General features: G+C 30.0%; 2 protein-coding genes across 3 annotated transcripts in view; one reads left to right on the plus strand and one right to left on the minus strand.

Annotated features, from left to right (window-relative positions):
* LOC100168395 (lachesin) overlaps positions 1 to 6,660 on the plus strand; it is a 34,851-nt gene extending 28,191 nt beyond the window's left edge. For both annotated transcript variants that reach the window (XM_001949848.5, XM_003244146.4), the window contains exons 4-9: positions 217 to 375; positions 2,026 to 2,154; positions 2,261 to 2,398; positions 3,104 to 3,253; positions 3,331 to 3,408; positions 5,793 to 6,660. In XM_001949848.5, the coding sequence (XP_001949883.2) occupies positions 217 to 375; positions 2,026 to 2,154; positions 2,261 to 2,398; positions 3,104 to 3,253; positions 3,331 to 3,408; positions 5,793 to 5,905 (767 nt within the window). In that variant the 3' untranslated portion in view covers positions 5,906 to 6,660. The remainder of the gene's footprint in view (positions 1 to 216; positions 376 to 2,025; positions 2,155 to 2,260; positions 2,399 to 3,103; positions 3,254 to 3,330; positions 3,409 to 5,792) is intronic.
* A 2,959-nt stretch (positions 6,661 to 9,619) lies between these two features.
* On the minus strand, positions 9,620 to 13,336 carry LOC100161540 (alanine--tRNA ligase, cytoplasmic). The gene is made up of 2 exons (XM_001950396.5): positions 13,093 to 13,336; positions 9,620 to 12,663 (listed from the first exon to the last, which is right to left on the minus strand). Exon 2 carries the CDS (start codon positions 12,620 to 12,622, stop codon positions 9,755 to 9,757), a length of 2,868 nt encoding a protein of 955 aa, XP_001950431.1. The 5' UTR covers positions 12,623 to 12,663; positions 13,093 to 13,336; the 3' UTR covers positions 9,620 to 9,754.
* Between the last annotated feature and the right edge of the window lie 7,516 nt (positions 13,337 to 20,852).

Here is a 20,852-nt window from a genome sequence, read left to right on the forward strand (position 1 = left end):
TCCCCCCCCAAAAAAAATGTCCATAGCCCTCCCAAACATTTCCTACATTTTGTTTTAAGCTTATTCAATATTACCAAAGTAAGGCTTTAGCCCCCCAAATCTCAAACGCTATTTGCGCCTATGAATATAATGGGTTGCTACAACATAAAGTCTGGAAAACACTGCCGTGCAATTTTAAAAAATACATATTTTTACAAATCTGTTTTACTTTTTTAGTGCCTCCAGATATTTTAGACTACCCAACCAGTTCAGACATGGTAGTGCATGAAGGTAGTAACGTGACGTTACAATGTGCCGCTACAGGATACCCAAGTCCAACTATAACGTGGCGAAGAGAAGACAACCATAACATCGTTATTTCTAATACGTTAACTGGTAAATTTAGACTATATTGTTAAAACGTTGAACCAGAACAAGTAGGTACTTTGTAAATATGTAAATATAAGATTTCTACTCGAAAGTTTATTTATAAAAGTTATTAAATAATAAATGGAATTTAGACATTTAGTTTAGTATGCAATGCATGTATATATTTGAAAGTTCGAGTGAAGTAAATAGCCGCATTAAAATGAAACAATTGTGATAGTATCATTAAATCAGAAAACTTTAAACAAATTTTATTTGTGATTACATTTTTTTTATAAATAATTATAAAATGTCAAATGTATAGTTAAACATTTATTAATAATAAATTATTATTAATTGAGCTCCTACCTATCTGGATATCTTTACTAGAATACTATTTTTACTAGAATTTACTTTGTGTACCTAGGTAGGTAATAAGGTAATAATTACTACTGTTGTTGTAACTTAGAAGTTGTAATTTTGATTTAAATCGCAAATTTTTAAATTTTCATACACCAAAAAACACACCCGATTAATCTCTTTTTTATACTTAACTACTGTAGATAGACACCTTCAAAATAGTATAGATAAAAGAATATTAATTTACCAGTAAATTTTCCATATTATTATACTGTATATGTACAGTTTATATACAAGCTAAATAAATTTAAGAGTTTTAAATTCTGTATACGTTATAATATTTAATATCGGCGTTTAATATTAAAATTGTAACATTTTTATTTTATTTGCATATTTGTTTTGACTAATGGACAAATCAAAATTAAATCTATACCGAGTAATGTGAAATGTCACATTATTTGAAGTAATAAAATAATAGCCCTAAATCAATATTTTATTTTTATTGAAATGCTGTCAACAGTTAAACTTCGGAAGAACACAAATTAATTTTTCAATCAAAACTTTGAATTTTGTACACCAATAAAATAGGGTAATATGAAACATCCATTATATTATACATTAATACATTATACTGTAATGTCATTTAAATACAAACAATTCCCATTAATAAAAATACAATACACGCTTGGTATGTGGAATAGTTGTATCATAAATATTTAAAAACAAGTAATAATTCTCAATGTATGCATCATATTATTATAGCTAGGTACCTATGTACTTTATGCAGTGACGCAGTATATATATGCGTATCCTGATATTATTTAGTATAATTTATTAATACAATTTGTTATTGATTTATCTCCGGACTCAGGGTTATGTTATGTGATATATTTTTTATAAATATAAAATAATAACCCTATATTCCGCAAACTATATAGTACCTATATTACACAATACTCATTATGTTATGTAAGTACTCAAGTGAAAAGAATTATTTAAAAAAAAAATATATTTCAAATTTTTTGTACTTACTCATATAGTTTATCAGTATAGGTAACATAATTTCAGCTACATACAAGTGTGTGAATATAAGATTTAATATTTGCATGTATAGTATGTTCCCATATCGTATTATAGTAGTAAAAACAACAACAATGCGGTAGGTACGATAACTGATACAGAACAATATTATTATACTACTTAGGTACCTATTAAATATTAATAATATCTATCTATATATTGTATCAATAAGACAATTGATTGACTTGTCGGACCTAACCAGCAGACGATGCATATTAATTTCTCCAATTGTCTGTACAGTTGCAGTAGTGGATAGCTCCACGCTTACCTTTCACCGTGTGACAAGACAACACATGGGTTCATATCTTTGCATTGCTTCAAATGGCGTGCCACCGACAGTCAGCAAGCGCATTACTCTGATCGTCCACTGTACGTTCTCGACATTTGAAAATAATCCATACGATATGACCATAATATTATAATATTGGTCCTACTCAATTAATTTGTACTTACAATTACTCGCGATATTTTGCAGTCGCTCCCATGGTTTGGATTCAAAATCAACTGGTCGGTGCTTTTGTGGGAGATCGATTGTCAATAGAATGTCACGTCGAAGCATTCCCGAAGTCCATAAATTATTGGTCGTCAGAAAACGGAAACTTACTGACTCAAGGTAGATATATCATATCATATCACCCTACAGGTTTTATCATATATATAATCATTGTTCTGCTATACATAGTAAAACTAATTCATTACTGAGAACTAAATAAAGATTATTATTACATGATTGCCAAACTAATAAAAGTTCGTTTAAAACTAAATAAAAAATAAGTGTTTACAAAAAAAAAATGTCCATCTAAATTTGCATTAAATGTATTTTTAAGCTTGTTATTATTTACCATTCACCGTTTCATATTGTTTAGATATTTTGTAAATAGTTATTTGATTGGCCCAAATTAGTTGCACCATTATCTTTAAGATTTTAATATGTCACAGATTGAATGCAAATTGAATTAAAAAAATATACCTATAAAATAACAGTTTCATCTTCAATAATGCTGACCTATAGCAGATAGCTATATTAGATTCTAATAAAACTAAAAATTAGTAATATTATAATAGGACGTTCAATTAAATTTATTAATTTATTATATTTTAGTGCGTTTTGTATAGTTTTATTAAATTGTTGGGTAGGAATACCTAACTACTATCATCTATAAATTTATTTATGCCTACGTAGTTTTTAAAATAGTAAATTATTTAGGTAATCCATCCTGATTTTTGTAATTATGACTTCTTTTATTTCAATATGTATTGTTAGATACTCACCTGCATAAATATGTACCTATTTGAATGTTAAAATGACCTATTGCAGGAGATAATTACGATACAACGTTAAAAGAAGTCAATTATAAAACAGAAATGAGATTAACCATTAACCAAGTAAAAGAAGAACATTTCGGCACGTACCATTGTGTTTCAAAAAACTCTTTAGGCGCAACGGACGGGACTATCAAAGTTTATAGTAATATAACATACTAATACAAACGAATATAATTAAAAACTATAATAATTGTATGAACCTAAATGTTTTTTAAATAGAATTACCTGGGAAAAACTGGAACAATAATTATCAGACGTCCGTGACGGCTTCAAATAACGGCCTGCAGCATATTACAGGTATAATAAGTACTAAAGTAGATACCTAATAAGGGCATAAAACTTATTCATATATCATAACTCATAAGCAGGGCTCGGAAGTTGTAGCACTAAAAATGTTACTTTTATGCACTTAAAAACTCCAAAATATGCGCTATAAATAGCACAAAAAATCAAAAAATATGCATTTAAATTGAAAAAATTAAATTTATTTTAAAAAGTTAAATGTAATTATACAATTTTATAAAATTGTTGGGCTCATAGACATCGGGGACTGTCTGGACTAGTTGAATTATAAACCGTTAGCAAAATATATATTAAATTACTTAAATATGTTTGTAAAAGTGTACTTATAAGATCTATTTATTTCCTATTTCCTAACCAAATTAATCATTATTTTCAAAATAATGTGATAATTTCCTATATTTTGTATAATATGTAGGTATATATTATGTATATTAAGAAAATATGCCTAAAAATAGCACTATAAATCCTAAAATAGCAATAAAAACAGTAAATATGCAAAAAAAAATAGCAAAATAAAATTTTGTGTATGACATCAGAGAAGTGTGATACATATTTGTATCTTACTTTGGATGTTCTAGGATGAACCAAGAAAAATATGATTTTGCTACAACTTCCGAGCCCTGCTCATAAGTATATTTACTGACTGTCTTTCGTACAGTCTTAACAAAATATATAATGAATTTTCGATTTTTTTTTTTTTAAAACATCATACAGTAGAAGCGGGGTTTAATAGGAACACGGATATTTAATACAATCGGTTAATTGACACGTCATTTCAACTTGGTCCAAATTTGTTCCTAATAAACGGCTTCTTCTGTATATTATAGTTAATACCTATGCGCTACGGGCCATAAGAGGACAACAAAATCTGATATTTAAACATCTTCGCAAACTTGCACTTTAAATACAGTAACTATAGTAAATAAATAAGTACCTACTTCACGTCCTAACTTATACTGACTATAACATTTACGCCAATCTGCAGTTGTCAAAAAACAAAACTTTATAAGGTACATAAAATAGCCCGGTAGTCGTAATGGGTAGGTATTCTAAATAATAAAAGGTTCGAATAATCAAATAGCAAATATTATGTACTCGAAACCAGCATAACGGTTTATTTTTATACAATTTTATATTATGGCATTATGTACCTATTAACAAATTTTGTCGGATGTATTTCATACAAGTTTCCCAACTTTTTAGGAGTAACAAAAAACTGTTTTATTGTTAGGAATTTTGAAAGTTAGTATGCACTATTGCAACCTTTGAAAAATTTAAAAATCAACTTACAAACCTTGATACTGTAATATTAGCACCAATGTTAAGCAATTTAGATGGCCCAAAATACCCATGATATAATAAACGATTTAATACATAGGCCATGATGAGATTTTGATTTTTCGCAGTGAACATGTCATTCTAATCTCAAAACTTATAACATGGTAACACGCTACACGCATTTTAAAATCAAGAATCCATTGATATAAAAAACGAAAAAATTGAATTTTTTAGTTTAGCCATACCTACCTAATTGTTTTTAAACGTCGATTATTTAGTGCCTATTACAGAAGTATCCTTTATTCTGCGATGATCATTAAAATAACTTACAATTTTGCAAACACGGCGTGATATTGTAAACAAATTTAGTGATGACATGAAAATCAATGTTTAGTTTTTTCTTAAGGGGCCTCACTACCACGTATTTTTTTGTCAAAAACTACTGTCTCCAATTCCAACGGTACGTGCCGAAAATTATCACGATTTTTATTCTGAAAAAATATTCGGATTGTCCGTAATATATACAAGGAAACGGTCGAGCCACATTTTTAATTTTTGTAATTTAAAATGCAATAAAAATTGTAGAAAAATCAAAAAAATTCAGAATTTCCAACTTAAATATTTAATTAGCTAAATACAATTTTAAAAATGTACCTCGACCGATGCCTCGTAGTGTTGTGGAAAAAAAGAATATTTTGTCAGAATGCAAATCGAGTTAATCGTTGCGACGTTGTGTTGGAATTAGAATCGTGTGTTTGAGTGAAAAATAAACATTTTTTCACGATCACAATACACACACTGACATGTGCGTGCGAGTGCGTGCGAGAGCCCTCCGTACCACTACAATTGACCCGCAAAGACGCCACACACACTAATAATCATTTACGACTAACACATAGACCTCAGGTGGCTACAACAAGATTAGAAATTGCCTAAATGATTCTCCTTAAATCAATGCGATTGCGAGGCCCCTTAAATCATATTTTTTTTTTTATTGTATACAGGTTGCCTAAATCGAACCTCTTAGATATCGTCACTATATAGGCCACTTATTTACGCCCTATTTTTTTTACATATAAACCATAATTTTATGTTTCCAGGGTCTACGTCTAATAGAGAAGGCAAAAATAACTGTGTGCCGATCAATCCAAAGCCAGCGGTAATTTTTTATTGCATTGTCTTATGCGGAATACTGTTATCCAAATCATCATGAGCGTTTATCAAAACGATACGTTATTTTTCATGAAAAACAGGGTACCATAAGTATGTAAAGTTTGTATATTGTTTATGGTATAATGTAATTAGCTGTCAATATCGTGTTAACTATACGCATAATTTTATATAAGGTATATAATATAACAATAATGGTGTTGTAAAGATAAGGAATTGTCTACAGAGAATATCTTAAATTTTATTTGACAATATTAGCGGATTACAATATAATATTATAAGACATGTTTAAACAATAAAACAAAATCCGTCGTGTACCCATGTAAATAAACCGTCAAATAAGTAGGTATTGAAATTATACGAACAATATCGCAATAAGACTAACGTGATTTGTGTTGATTTAAAATTGTTTTGTTTAAATACTGTTGTTTGCAAACAAAATGTATCTGTACTTCCAGCCTCGGTAGGTATAAGATGTTCAAAATTATTTTTGGATAGGTGCCTGCGCTGTAGTCTTTAATTCTGTATTTCACAAATCACAAGTTCTATTATTATGTATTTATATACCTATAGTAAGTAGGTACCTATCAACCTAGATTGTTATCATTATCATAGTATGATGTCATTAAGTAAAATGTTCAACGTGCTGAAACGTTTCAACGAGCTCCTGATAAAACTATACGTATTTATTTAATAATATTAATATTGATATTATGTTTTTTATGTGTATAAAAATAAGTCTTGAATCCTTTTCTTTCTCTAGTTTTATTGTTATATTAAATCATTAATGTTATTAATTTAGTCGGTTATTACTTATTATAGTAGGTTTAGTATCATGGGCACCTGTGTAACCTACTAACCTACAATTGGTTACTTAAACACTAGATGATAAATGATAATATTTTATTCGAGCAAGGGTCAATGATCAAAACAAATATAAGTATTATTAATTCAGAATTTGTCATAAAATTAATAACATTCTATGCCACCATGCGAGTCTATATAATATATACAATATACCTACACTGCAGTACACAATATCAAGTCCGTCATTGAAAACACAGCATTTCAATATTCTAATCAAACCTGTCGCGTATATGGGCAGATGTCTAAATTTGAGAGTGAATGATCATTGTAGATGGGTACCTTCCTATTAATCTGTCATATCACACATAATATCTATATCATGATATTATACTATTATACTCTGCGAGTACATACACAATAACCGTAGGTATTTAGTTCATTATACTGTAATTCAAAAACTAAAGGGTTAGGGTACCTAGGTACTTGCTCATAATATTAAGCCATAGGCGGTCCCAGGATTTTACTTCCGGTGCAGCACACTTGATACAAAATACATTGCGAATTTTTGGAAATTTTGTGAATTTCCGTGAATTGATCTGATTTTAAATATAAACATTAAACATATCGATAGCTTATTTCTAAATGTTAGGGGGATGCGTACGAAGTTGGATATTTTACTGTATATCAATGAACCTTTATTTACTTATAATCATTTTTATATAATTGTTGGAACTGGTCTAAATAGTAGGTAATTTTCTTTCCTCCTACTTGGTTTTTCTTCATATGATATAATATACATATAGACATGATCGTGGCTATATAAACTCCGATGTTTGCCTAGGTGGTGCACCCGCCGAGCTTAATTTATAGGTAAAGTGGTTATAACGTCGTAATGCCTACCGTAGGTACCTATATAATTTGAACGCACACTCCTATTTGATTAAAATTCGAATTTCATATATTATTATTCTAGTACATAGGTAGGTATGTACTTTATGTTAAAATATTCTCATAACATTCAAGACATAATAATAATGCATATTTCTTCAAATATTACCTATGAACTTAATATTGTTCGTAACATATATCACTATATTATAATATTGTTTAGGTAGAAGTACCTACCTATCTCTCAAACTCAAACGTCAAATTATATTATAATATAATGAAATATTATAACAATATAATGTCTGTGTTCGAAATAAAAACGGAAACACAGATGAGGACTGTGGTCAGGTACCTATTTGTACGTTTATCCGGCATGGGCGGAGTGTGTTCAATGGTATATTGTTATAATGTTATCCCCATTGAAAGTCTGCGCTCTTCATGTCACAAGTGTAGGTAACCTACCTACGTAACCGCTACCAGTACATGGGCTAGTGGCTACATAAATACAATTTACCTCACTTATGACTTACAGTAAACTTTGAATAAAAAAATAAGAAACAAAGAAAAATACGGCAGGAAGGTAGGTAATTACGATGTTATTGTACCTACCTACCATGAACACAAATGTTATCATTGCATATTATGCATGAAATTAATATAAGTACAGTCTTAAGTCCATATAGACAATTGGATAAATCCTTTGATATGCAAAAATTATCGTATTATTCATTTATTGCACTCGACAACAATTATATTATCTTGTAAATAGATTAAAAATTCACAGGGGTGCGGCGGAATGCTATTCATTAGCAAAACATAGGTCGACAAGTATTGTTAAATAAATAATATTAATAATAATAACTGCAACAATGCAGTTGCACATTGCATTATGTAATATTATTAAATATTAAAGTATTTTAATTGTATGATATTAATATATAACTTAACTTTTATTAATCAATATCATGTGAAAAGTGATAGGTTGACCCGATCCAAACAATTTAATATTATTGTATATTATATTACAAAATCATCTGGACTTGTCTATAGTATTAAGTCAAATTATACGTCTTAGAAATTATTGTCTTAGAAACGCTCGTGGTCTTTTGAAATATTATTATTATTTTTATTTTTAAAACATTCTTTTTTATAACAATAATTATTACTTACATTTCTAATGAACCATAAACCTACAATAAATGTAATTTTAATCAATCAATTTCCAACTACTAACTAATTTGTTGTATTAATTGTTAAATACTTAAATATATGTTTAACCAATAAATTTAAAAAGTTAAACAAAATTGTAGATCAGTAAATAAATGTAAATTTTTATATTTTTTTTCCCCATCTGTAAAATAATTTTGTAATATTGTATACATAACTACATTTATTATTAGTATCATATTATGGTATAAATTGTTATTAATTATTATTTATTATCATCAAATAACCTTTGTTGTAATGATGACACAATGTTATTTGTAATATACTTTGCAAATAATGTAAATAGTTCTAATTGCATAAAATATATAGAAATTTAAATAAATAGGTACCTACCTACGTATTTGTACATAATACTAGCTTTTTTTGTACTTTGAATTGTTTATAGTACAAATAAATAACCGTTATTGAAAGTAATGTTAATATTTCACCTAGGTATGTAAATTGTAGTACCTACTTACCTACCTACCAACTTATTAATAATATAGGGACCTTAAACACATTGTTTTTTTAATGATTTCTTTAAAAATATAAGACATGTAATGTATGGTGAAAACTTATTACATATCCACTACATATTATAAAATAAAATAAATGCATAGTATGCAACTGCATTTAATATTTATATTACCTGTACGCATAGGTATTCAAGCAATATAATAAAACATTTACAATAATTAAAGAAATATTCAACATTATTTCTCTCATCTCTTGGTTGATGAAATACTTAATACACCACAATAATTATATTGTAAATTGTCAATTTGTTGTATGAAAATCTCACACAAGTTGCATCAGTCAGTCAAAACTTACACACAAAATCAGAACACAAGGTAGGTACAGAAAAATATGTAAGTAATATATTATTGTAATAATTACTCTTAAATATTTCATGTTAGCAAGAAGCAGTATTTATAAGTTAAAAATGATAACAAATAAACATAAAAATATACAAAAAAATTTATAAAATTAATTAGCTGATCGATAGAGAGGCAAATTGTTCTCCGATGCTTATTAGTTGTTCAACACCGGTTTCATTACATCCAGACGCTTGAGCAGTGTCAGCCTTGCCTCCACCTTTACCATTAATACATGATGCTATTTTGGTCACCCATTTATTTGCCATGAGCCCTTTTTTGTTTAAGTCTTTAGAAACTACACATTGGCAATATATTCTTTTGCCTTCTGTATCTTCAGATAGCAACATAATTGATATATTAGGCATGTCTGCCTTCAACAATTTCAATACTGCGTCCATTACTTTAGTATTGGAACCCACATCGAGCTTATAAATAAATACCGTTTTGTCTGACTCTGAACATATCTTTGTCTTAATTGATTTTGCTACTTCACTGGCTTGAGCTACTAGTTGTTTTCGCTCTTCCTCGGCAATACCTTTTTTTAAACCTGATAGGACACTTCTTAGCTCTTCTTTTACCCAATACGGTATTACAGACTTATTTATCTTATCTTGTGTATCAATTATAGCTTTAGATAAGTTTACATCCTTAGAATCTAGTTTCATCACATCTTTTTTCAGTTCCTCGCCTCTATTATATGCTTTTGTTGCTTCTGGACCAGTTACAGCAACTATTCTTCGTATTCCCTTAGATATTGCTTCTTCTGAGAGTATGGTAAAACATTCCATGTGTCCAGTTTTATGCAAATGAGTGCCTCCACAAAATTCTACAGAAGTTTCTAATCCTGAATTTCCTTCCGGATCTGTTAAAAGTTTATCTACAGTAACTCCTACTGAAACTACCCGCACTGGATCCGGGTAAGTTTCATCAAACATAGCACGTAAGCCTTTTATACGTTTGGCATCGTTTAATGGTGCAATTTTAGCATATACAGTATCATTTCGTTTAATTACTTCATTTGTAAGTTTTTCCACCTTAGCAACTTGATCTCCTGTTAAAGCTGCTTTGTTGTTGAAATCAAAACGTAACTTGTCTGGGGCGACCAAAGATCCTTTTTGATTTAAATTATCACCCAAAACCACGCGTAAAGTATGATTTAAAGTGTGAGTAGCAGTATGGTTATTCATTACAAATCGCCTTCTTTTTTCATCAATCTTCAAAACCACTTTGTCGCCCACTTTTAAGCTACCACTTTCAAGTATTCCAACATGCAAAATATATCCACCACGCAATTGAACATTATTAACATAAAACTCCGTGAATTCATCTTTGACCATAGATCCTTGGTCATAAATTTGACCACCCTGTTCAGCATAAAAACATGTTTTATCCAATATAATTCCACATTCTTGAAATGTATCTACTTCATTAACAAATTGATTTATCAATCTGATACTCAATACTGTTGATGTACATGTTTCAAACGTATATTCAGCGTCCGCGTCATCAGATACAGCTTTATAGTTATACTTTGGTGAATCGTCCGTTGTCGATATACCTTTTGTCTGTAAATCTGCAAGAGCATGAACATCCAAGGAGATTACCTCTTTATCACCACCAACCTTGTTCTGACTGATAAGTTGTGCTTTTTTTTTTGCTTCTTCATATGCTTCCATGTCAATGGTAAATCCTTTTTCTTCAACCATCAAGTATGTAAGGTCTACAGGAAAGCCATAAGTATCATACAGTTTCCAAGCAACTTCACCAGGTATAACTTTGTCAGTCAACTTCAGTATAGTTCTATTTAAAAGGTTACGACCTCGCGATAAAGTTCTTAAAAACTGTTCCTCTTCTTCATTAATGATTTCTATTATCTGTTGAGGATCTTTGGTTATTTCAGGGAATGTATCCCCAAGTAAATCAACAACAACATTTACTAAAGTTGCAAAGAATCCAGGTTTGCCATTTAGCTTTTCTGTAGCATAACGAACAGCACGTCTAAGAATACGTCTCAACACATATCCTCGACCAGTATTGTCAGGACTTCCTCCATCAGATAACGCAATTGTTAATGTTCGTGCATGGTCAGCAAGTACTCTATAAGCCATATCTTTCTGATCAATGTCATCTGCACCTACTTTGCCTTCATAAGGTGGAGCATTTGTACCATTTTGAATAGCTACAAACAAAGGTTGAAACAGATCGGTATCATAATTTGAACGTTTATCTTGTATAACCGAAACAAGACGTTCAAATCCCATACCACAATCTATATGTTTCTTAGGTAGATTATGTAAAGTACCTTCTTGATTGCGATTATATTGCATAAATACAAGATTCCATATTTCTAAAACATCTGGATCATCTTGATTGACTAAATCAGCAGCTAATCGGTTACCAATACGATCATAATGTATTTCTGAACAAGGACCACAAGGTCCGGTTTCACCCATTTCCCAAAAATTGTCTTTCATATTGCCAGGAATAATATGATCTTCTGCTAATCCTAATTTCAACCAGATATTTTTACATTCTAAATCTGGTTCCAGACCAGATTTTTTATCACCGCCAAAATATGTAACATACAAGCGATCTGGTGATAATTTAAATTCTTGAGTTAAAAATTCCCAAGCCCACTGACATATTTCGGTTTTAAAGTAATCACCGAATGACCAGTTTCCCAGCATTTCAAAAAATGTGTGATGGTAGACATCCTTACCAACATCATCAAGATCATTGTGTTTTCCCCCGGCGCGAATACATTTTTGAGTATTGACGGCCCGTTTCCACTTGGCCATATCCGAGGATGGAGCGACGGTACCCAAGAATATGGGTTTGAATTGGTTCATTCCTGCGTTGGCAAACAACAACGTAGGGTCATCTACCGGTACAACAGACGACGAATATACATATTCGTGACCTTTCTTGTCGATAAAGAATTTGATATACCTATCCCGGATTTCTTTGGCAGAAGGAACCATTGTACGGCAACTAGTAATGCGTTTGAACTCACAAAATCAATCTGCAAAAACATCAGATATGTTTATAGTAGAAGGGAATGGTACGCGAACAAATTTTTTTCAAAACTAGTATGCAGACATACCTCACATACAAATAAGTAAAATATATAAATAATTTGTCATTATAAGTAAAGAAATATAATATGTAAAAATTATGAACAATGCAATTTAATCAACATACGCATTCATAAATGATTATATAAATGAAACTGTTATTGTTATTTTATTGTATACTATATTATGTGAATAATTACCAGGTATTCTAATTGTTTTATTTATTACATTTTCATTTTTTTGAGAACTCAACCTTCACCATTACAAGCTAATGCTTATAGGTGATGCGTGTAATCATAATTAATTTTATTTCGTTTGATATGCTTACGTTACATTTGGTTACAAAAAATAAACAATCATTATTATAATTACTATACCTGCAGTGGACAGCAAGACGACAGTGGCGACAACGACGGTGGACACTAATATGTCTACTGGATGCCACTGGCGAGTGAAGGTAATGTGAAATGTGGTAAATCGTGACGTGAATGCGATTAACAATAACCCTAGGCAGTTGTTCTGTGCCGAATCCTATGCATTAAGCGATTACCAAGTAACAACCAAGCAACGTGTTCAAATAATATGAAATTGAAAGTCAGTCGTCTGAAAAAACATGCCATGATAAGTGATAAGACCATATAAGATCCGGGTTGATAACAAATGTTTTTTGCAGTTTTCGGATCACTGCATTTTGTTCGACAAACTGTTTTCCAAGTCATTTTCTTTCAATGATATTAATTACCAAATTTTACCTTTGTTTTTATAATGAATATTACTATTTTATTACGAGTCATGATTATCCATAATCGTGCTGTTTACATATTTTGTTTCAATGCATAATATTATTATACATATTTTGTTGCAGGATATTTGTACCGATGGATGTTTGTTCCATAATTTAGTTGTTCCACAGGAATTATTATACAAACATTTGAAATAACATACCTATAATATTATTATGTTCAATCCACGAACTAAGATCTTAGTCCGTGCCCCGTGGTGGTTCAATCGTACTATGATCATAGAACCAGTGGCGCCGAACCCATGTATTAGGTGTGGCAGCCGGCCCGGGTATGCGTACCAGTTGCCCCCAAAAGTACCCTTTTTTATACCAAATCCCCTTAAACTACCTAGAGCAAAATGTACTACTTGCCCTCAACCAAATGTACCAGTTGCCCCAAACCGAATCTACCAGTAGCCCTCATATGTTAATATAAACACGATTACAATATATAGCCCGTAAAATAGGGGGGGGGGGTAAATATATAAATAAAAAATAAAATTATTTATAAAAATAAAGTAAAATAGTATAAAATGATAGAATCAAATTTTGATATTTTCAATTATATATGATATTGTATTTTGTAATAAAACAAATACATAAGCAGTGTAAACGAAATTAAAAATATTAATAATTTCACATACTTAAATAAAAAAAAACCAGAATTGAAGATTTTATAAATAAACATAAAAACGAGAATATTAGTATAGACTAGGTTTTATAAAATCTATTAATAATTATTATGACAAAACATAATATTTTATCTAATTGTATACTATTTTTTTGTTGTCAAATTATAACATTGTATGCCACATAATTATAATATTTATTATTTTATTGACTATTGTCTTCATATTATTTTAGTAGTAATTATTACAAAATACAATAATTTTCTATAATTTTATACTACCTATTTTACTTTATTTTTATAAATAATTTTATTTATTATTTGTATATTTACCTCCCCTATTATACGGGCTATATATTGTGATCATGCGAGGGAAACTGGTATATTCATTTTGGGGCAACTGGTATATTTTTAAAATCCTGATAACAGCCGTGGGGGGCAACTGGCCAACACCCACCGGCACACCTACCTATTTTAAGGGGTGGGTCGTGGATGTACCCCCATTAATTATAAGTACAATTATAAGAAAGATGACTTCCTAGTGTGTCGTGGCGTGCAGTTTGTACTGTGTGATGACGTTAGAAATAGCCAATGCCTAATTAATAATTTAATTAATAGTTTTACCATTAATAAATAAATAATTCTAGTAGGTAGGTATTTATAATCAATAGTATTGTGTAAAAAGCAGGGATGGAAAACGTTATTAATCGGAAAAAAACAAAAAACCAAAATAATTAATAAAACCAAAACAAAAAAAACCAAAAAACGAAAACAATTAATAAAACAAAAACCAAAAACAACTGAAAAACGATAGCAAAAAATCCCAAAAACCGAAAAAAATTTAATAACGAAATCAAAAACGAAAACAAATTATAGTATTATACATTATAATATTTATACCACGAAAAAAAAAAATTTCACTTAAGTCTTTACTTTTTAATTTACCAAAAATGCAGTTTCAAAATTTAAATATTAAGAATAATTTTTAACTTTTAAGTGCATTTCTATATTGCGCATTACTATTATAAAAAAATAAAAACAATATTATCAAAAACGTTATTTGGAAACAACAGGAAAATAACGTTTTTAAAAACGTTAATTAAAAACAATATAGAATAATAACATTTTTAAAAACGTTAATCAAAAACGTAATAATCAAAAACGTTTAAAAACGTTAAACAAAAATGATATTTTTCAAATCAATAAACAAAAACGAAAACGAAAAAATTAAAAACGTTTTCCATCCCTGACTAAAAAGTCAAAAATCTCTGATAATACAGTACATTAACTATTTTTATTTTACAAGTGATAAAACAATTAGTACCTATTAACTGAAATTGCGGGGGTGATGGCCCCCTGGCACACGTGAATTAATTTTATTTTACAACGATTTGTGCCTTTATATTTTATTTTTGTTTTGTGTCTGCAATCACCCATTATGACAGTAAAAATGGTTCAAATTTCTACTTCAGCATCTTTTCTGATAGGAAAGTGAATCTAGTTGGAACTTTGTTAGGTCAAAACTCAAAAGCAAAAAGTTCCCAGTAATTTTCAAAAGCATCGTGGAAAACAAAAATAAAATTAACAAATATAAAAGTAATTTTTACACAAAACCAGTTATCGAAAAAATCGATTATGTTTTTCGGTTGTAACTCAAAAATGAATAACTTTAAAAACTTTATATTTTAACAAAATGTTATATAATATATGAGCGTTTTCCTAAAAGATATTCAAAATATTATATTGACTCTTTTTGAGCTTTAAACATTTGTATTTTTAAATATCGTCGATAAATAATTTTCGCTCGGTCAAGCTGAATACAGATCCACAATATGTATATTATTTTGAATATAGGTATAAAGATAAAACTTTAACAAAATTCATGAATATTGAGAAAACTAAAAAAATGTCCACTGTCTACCAAAGAAAACTTAAAAGAAAACCTTACCAGAAAGTCACATTAATTTGTGTGGAGACTTAACTAGATAAATTTATGTATAAATTGCATGCTGTATGCTGTCGAAAAATCATTGGGAATAAAAAAAAATGTTACCCCCTCTCGAATAAGTTATTGGGGCAACACTGAAAACTATACCACGGTCCTTACAAAACATAAACTTTAGATTATCTACATCGTGACCGTGGGCTACATCTCATATTCATAATATTATAACCTCCCTGCATGACTAGCAAACAATTTAATTTCGTGAAATTGTTTCCGTAGAACAGTCTGATTGTTGCATAGAATATCCTTGCATAGCGCATAGTGCATTACACCTTTGCCAACTAGTCGTGATGTCAGAGGCGTAACAAAAAAATAGTATATACTAGCATATACACAAATGTGTGGCTCGTGCGGGAAGGCAATTTCAGTCTTTAGTGAAATGCGGCCCATGACTGCGGCTAGCTACACTGCACGTCACCCGCGACTGAAATTGCTCACTTCCAGCCCTTACCAAACAATATATTGTGTATTCATGGCAAATTTGTCATGATATTGTATTTACCTACAAGTTATACCTCAAGTACCTCCAATGCCGTTATATACCTAGGTATATTATTAATTTTTTTTTTTTTTTATTAATTAACCCGTGGCAACTTGGGCCATTGGGTGGTTTTTACTGCGGGGAAGGGTACTGTAAGTATTTTAAACACGTGTGTTTTTTGGTTTTGGCAGGTGTTTTTTTGGTGGGCGCCCGTAGGTATCTGCCATGCCCGGGTGGGGGATGGCGGCCGGCATCGAACCGGCGCCGGTATGCGTCGCAACCGACGCCTTAATCCGCTCGGCCACTCCGTCCCCCAATATTATTATTATAGGTGATATTATTATGACGCATAAAGAAAACAGTAAACACTATGTCGCATATAACATTGATAGTATACTGTGTTGGCTGGTATTGTTTATTGTGCCTATACACTGTTTAATCCAGTGGCGTCATTTCAGTTTTCAATAGAGGGGGGCAAAGGTTTTGACCGGCCCGAATGGGTAAAAAAAAAAAACAGCTCGCTTCGCTCGCAACCACATATTAACTGCTAACATTTTTTTATGATACCCTTCTTATTAACTAGGTAACATCATTTTTAAATATAGGTAAAGTAGTAGATATTTTAGAAAAACAATTGTATACCTATATCAGTTAAAAGTCTACAAACTATTATATGGCAATATTCATATTGATAAACAATTATATTAGTAGCTTATTAGGATATCTTCTTTTTTTATTTTTTAAAATATATCAACTGCATTATCTATAAATCAATTTTACCTGATTCATCACTTATAGTCCATACTCTATTACTCTGATATAGGTATACCATATATTTATTATTTACAAATTAATATTATCTTAAATTATAATATATTTTTTTTTTTATTGCCTGCTTATCGGCTCAAGTTTTTTAGGGTTCCGTACGGTAAAACGGGACCCTATTACTAAGGCTCCGTCCATCCGTCAATCTCTCATTTGGCTATATCCATTGACATATTAATCAATATGCCTATAATATTACTAATAATTAGTTAATATGTCTATCATGGCTATATCTCATGAACCATGAAAGTTAGAAAATTGAAATTTTCACAGATTGCGTATTTCTGTTGTCGCTATAACAGCAAATACTAAAAATCCTAGAATATATAAAATAAGCTGTGTTGCCAACATGTTTATAGCTGATGATGGTACGAACCCTTCGTGAACGAGTCCAACTCGCACTGGGTCGGTTTTATTATGGCTATTTATTAAACATACCAGAAATTATTTTCGATTCTTGAGCAGTTTCCGGTAATTTTATATTTTTAGCCACACCACCCATTTATTTTTTTTTAAGTCATATTTTTCCCAAATTAAAAGATTAATGTTAACACGAATCACGAAAAAAATTAATTTGAATTTAAGTAGAATAAGGTACTCGACTAAAATATTAACACAATACGCAGAATAGTTGAATAATACACGACGGTCTCAAGTTAACTGAAGTCCGTGATCAATGATAATTAAAAAGAGTGCCAATCGGATTTTGTTTTTAGAATTTGTATTAATTTTAGATTTTACAAATTAAACTATTATAAGAGATTATGATACTAATTATTATTATTGTTGTGCATACAAAATTCCTTCACAAAACACACTCACACAAACAAACATACATAAATACATACCCATACACACAATGTGTACGTCCCCGCATGCGTATAAATATAAATATATTCCAACTATCAATTATTAGTAAAAATGTATCATTGTGACAATAATTTCTTAGTACTTACATACTAGGCATAGTTAGGCTTAGTATAACTTACATGGGCATGTTTTTTGGCAATAAAATATACTAATGGTAAAACAGCAACAACTGGGCACCGGCCCATCGAACCGCTTTTAAAATCAGACAGGGGCGAATGCCCACCTTGCCCCCCCCCCCAAATGGCGCCACTGGTTAAATCGAATAGAATTAGTTTATTTATATTGTAATATTTCAACAATAAATTGTTTCCAATAAGCATTTAACTATTTTCGAGTTTGGTATTTATATATAGTGTTTAAATTAAAGTAAATCAAAGTAATGTTTTCAATTAGGTAGGTAATTAAATTAATTTTCCCCGACTTAACACAGTACTTGGCGTCCTAAGTTTCACGCGTGAAGTGATATTCCGTCAACCAATTAAGATGTGGTTGCAGGTCATAGTTTAGATTGCATTAATTAAAATTAATTATACAATTATAGGTGCACTTAGAATAGATTTGATAAGCCAGATTTATTAAAAAAATGCTTTTATAGATAAATAATTTATCAGCGAAAGGCCCATCAGCCATGGGCTCGTTATATTATGCTTAAATTTTTAAAATGTATACGAGACTAAATTCCTTTCATAATTCAAATCCTATAAGACCACCTATGGTTATCGTAGTAAATATTAGAACTCATATTATTTTTCTTGACGGGTCCGGTTTTATAATACGCCAATAATAAAAGTGCTAATATAATAAAAACACAAACATAATAAAAACAGGAAAAAAAATTCATAATACATACAAATGTAACAGTACACAACTTAATAATGGAAAAATAAAAATTTGGTAACAAATTTGGCAAATCTAATAAATAAAAATCACATTCCTATTTGGTAACGTCCTATAGATGTTGTATTTTTAATGTAATTTTGCTATAATAATAAGTTATTAGGTAGGTACTATGCAGACTATACAAAATATAAAATATTTTAGACATTATAATATCAGATCCATATATAATGTGGGCACTTTAAGTATTTGATTAAGATTTTAAGTCATTAGGGTATTACCTAATCATTTTTAATTACAACAAAAACATCAAATTAAATTTAATTCAACACTAGTGTCGTGTAAATATTTCCGTTTTACTGCTTTTTTTTGTTGCCAAGTTTTTACCTATTATTTGCAAAAGTTAAATAGGTATAACTTACATTTATAAATGTTTTAACCTTGTTTTAAACTTTTAGTTCTTCGCTATAAAAATTGATAATTGTACCTATATATTTTTAAATACAAAATAATTTGATGCCCGGCGTATTATATAGGCAAAATAGGTACATTACCGTAGTTTCAATATTAATCATAATCATTACGTCATTTCAGCTTATCGCAACTTTGTTCGCCGATAGAGTATGGTTGCTCACAAACCAAACCACATCTTACTCCAACGTAAATACCCATATACTTAACTTAACAAAAGTAATGATATTTTAAAAATAAACTACATTACTTAAGGGGCCTCGCCATCGCATTGATTTAAGGAGAATCATTTAGGCAATTTCTAATCTCGTTGTCGCCACCCGAGGTCTATGTGTTAGTCGTAAATGATTATCAGGGCTCGTAAGTTCATGCATCTGCATGTTTTTTTTGCTACACAGGAAAACATGCTAACTGAGATACAAATCCGTTTCATAACAATAGTAATAATAATATGAAGTTTGATAGAGCATGTTTTTAGTGTAAAGGCATATTTGGCATATAGTCGATTTTTTACAGTCGTTAGTGCATATTATTTCATAAAAATATATTTTAGACAAATATTTGAAAAGTTACTTGTTTCTTATTTACTTTCCCGTTTACAAAATGATAGTGTTTTGATTTATTTTTATTCAGTGAGTGTGTGACTTCCTAGTGTCCTAGTACATACTACATACTATTAATACTTATTTAGACTTTACGCGTCTTGGAAATTATATCGCGGAAACAATGTAATCGCTACCACTACCATCCTAACCGTATAAAGTGGCAGCTTCTCACCAACCAGCATTTATAATTTTGTACATTCTACAGTATAGTTTTCTTATAATGCACTATTACACTCGCCGATGAGTTTACTCGTATGAGTCGTATGCGTTTGTCCATTCAATTTCCTGTTTTAGTGTTTTCATGTGAGGTATTGGTACCGTACACATTATTCATATTTTATTTAAACAATTCCGAAAGAAAAACTGCAACATTTTGTGGAGGAATTTGATTTTTTTTAAATTTATGGATTAATTCTTATTATTTTAAAATTTTCTCATGATTTTTTTACATAATGCATATTTTGAATGAATGATTACAAAATGTTAGAGCATATAAATGCATATTTTCGAACTTTTTTAGTGCATATTTTGACAATTTTTAGTGCATGAATGCATGCTTATTTATGCATTTTTTAGTGCATGAAGTAACGAGCCCTGATGATTATTAGTGTGTGTGGCGTCCATGCGGGTCAAT

The sequence above is a fragment of the Acyrthosiphon pisum genome, chromosome A2, assembly GCF_005508785.2.
Source record: "Acyrthosiphon pisum isolate AL4f chromosome A2, pea_aphid_22Mar2018_4r6ur, whole genome shotgun sequence".
NCBI lineage: Eukaryota > Metazoa > Arthropoda > Insecta > Hemiptera > Aphididae > Acyrthosiphon > Acyrthosiphon pisum.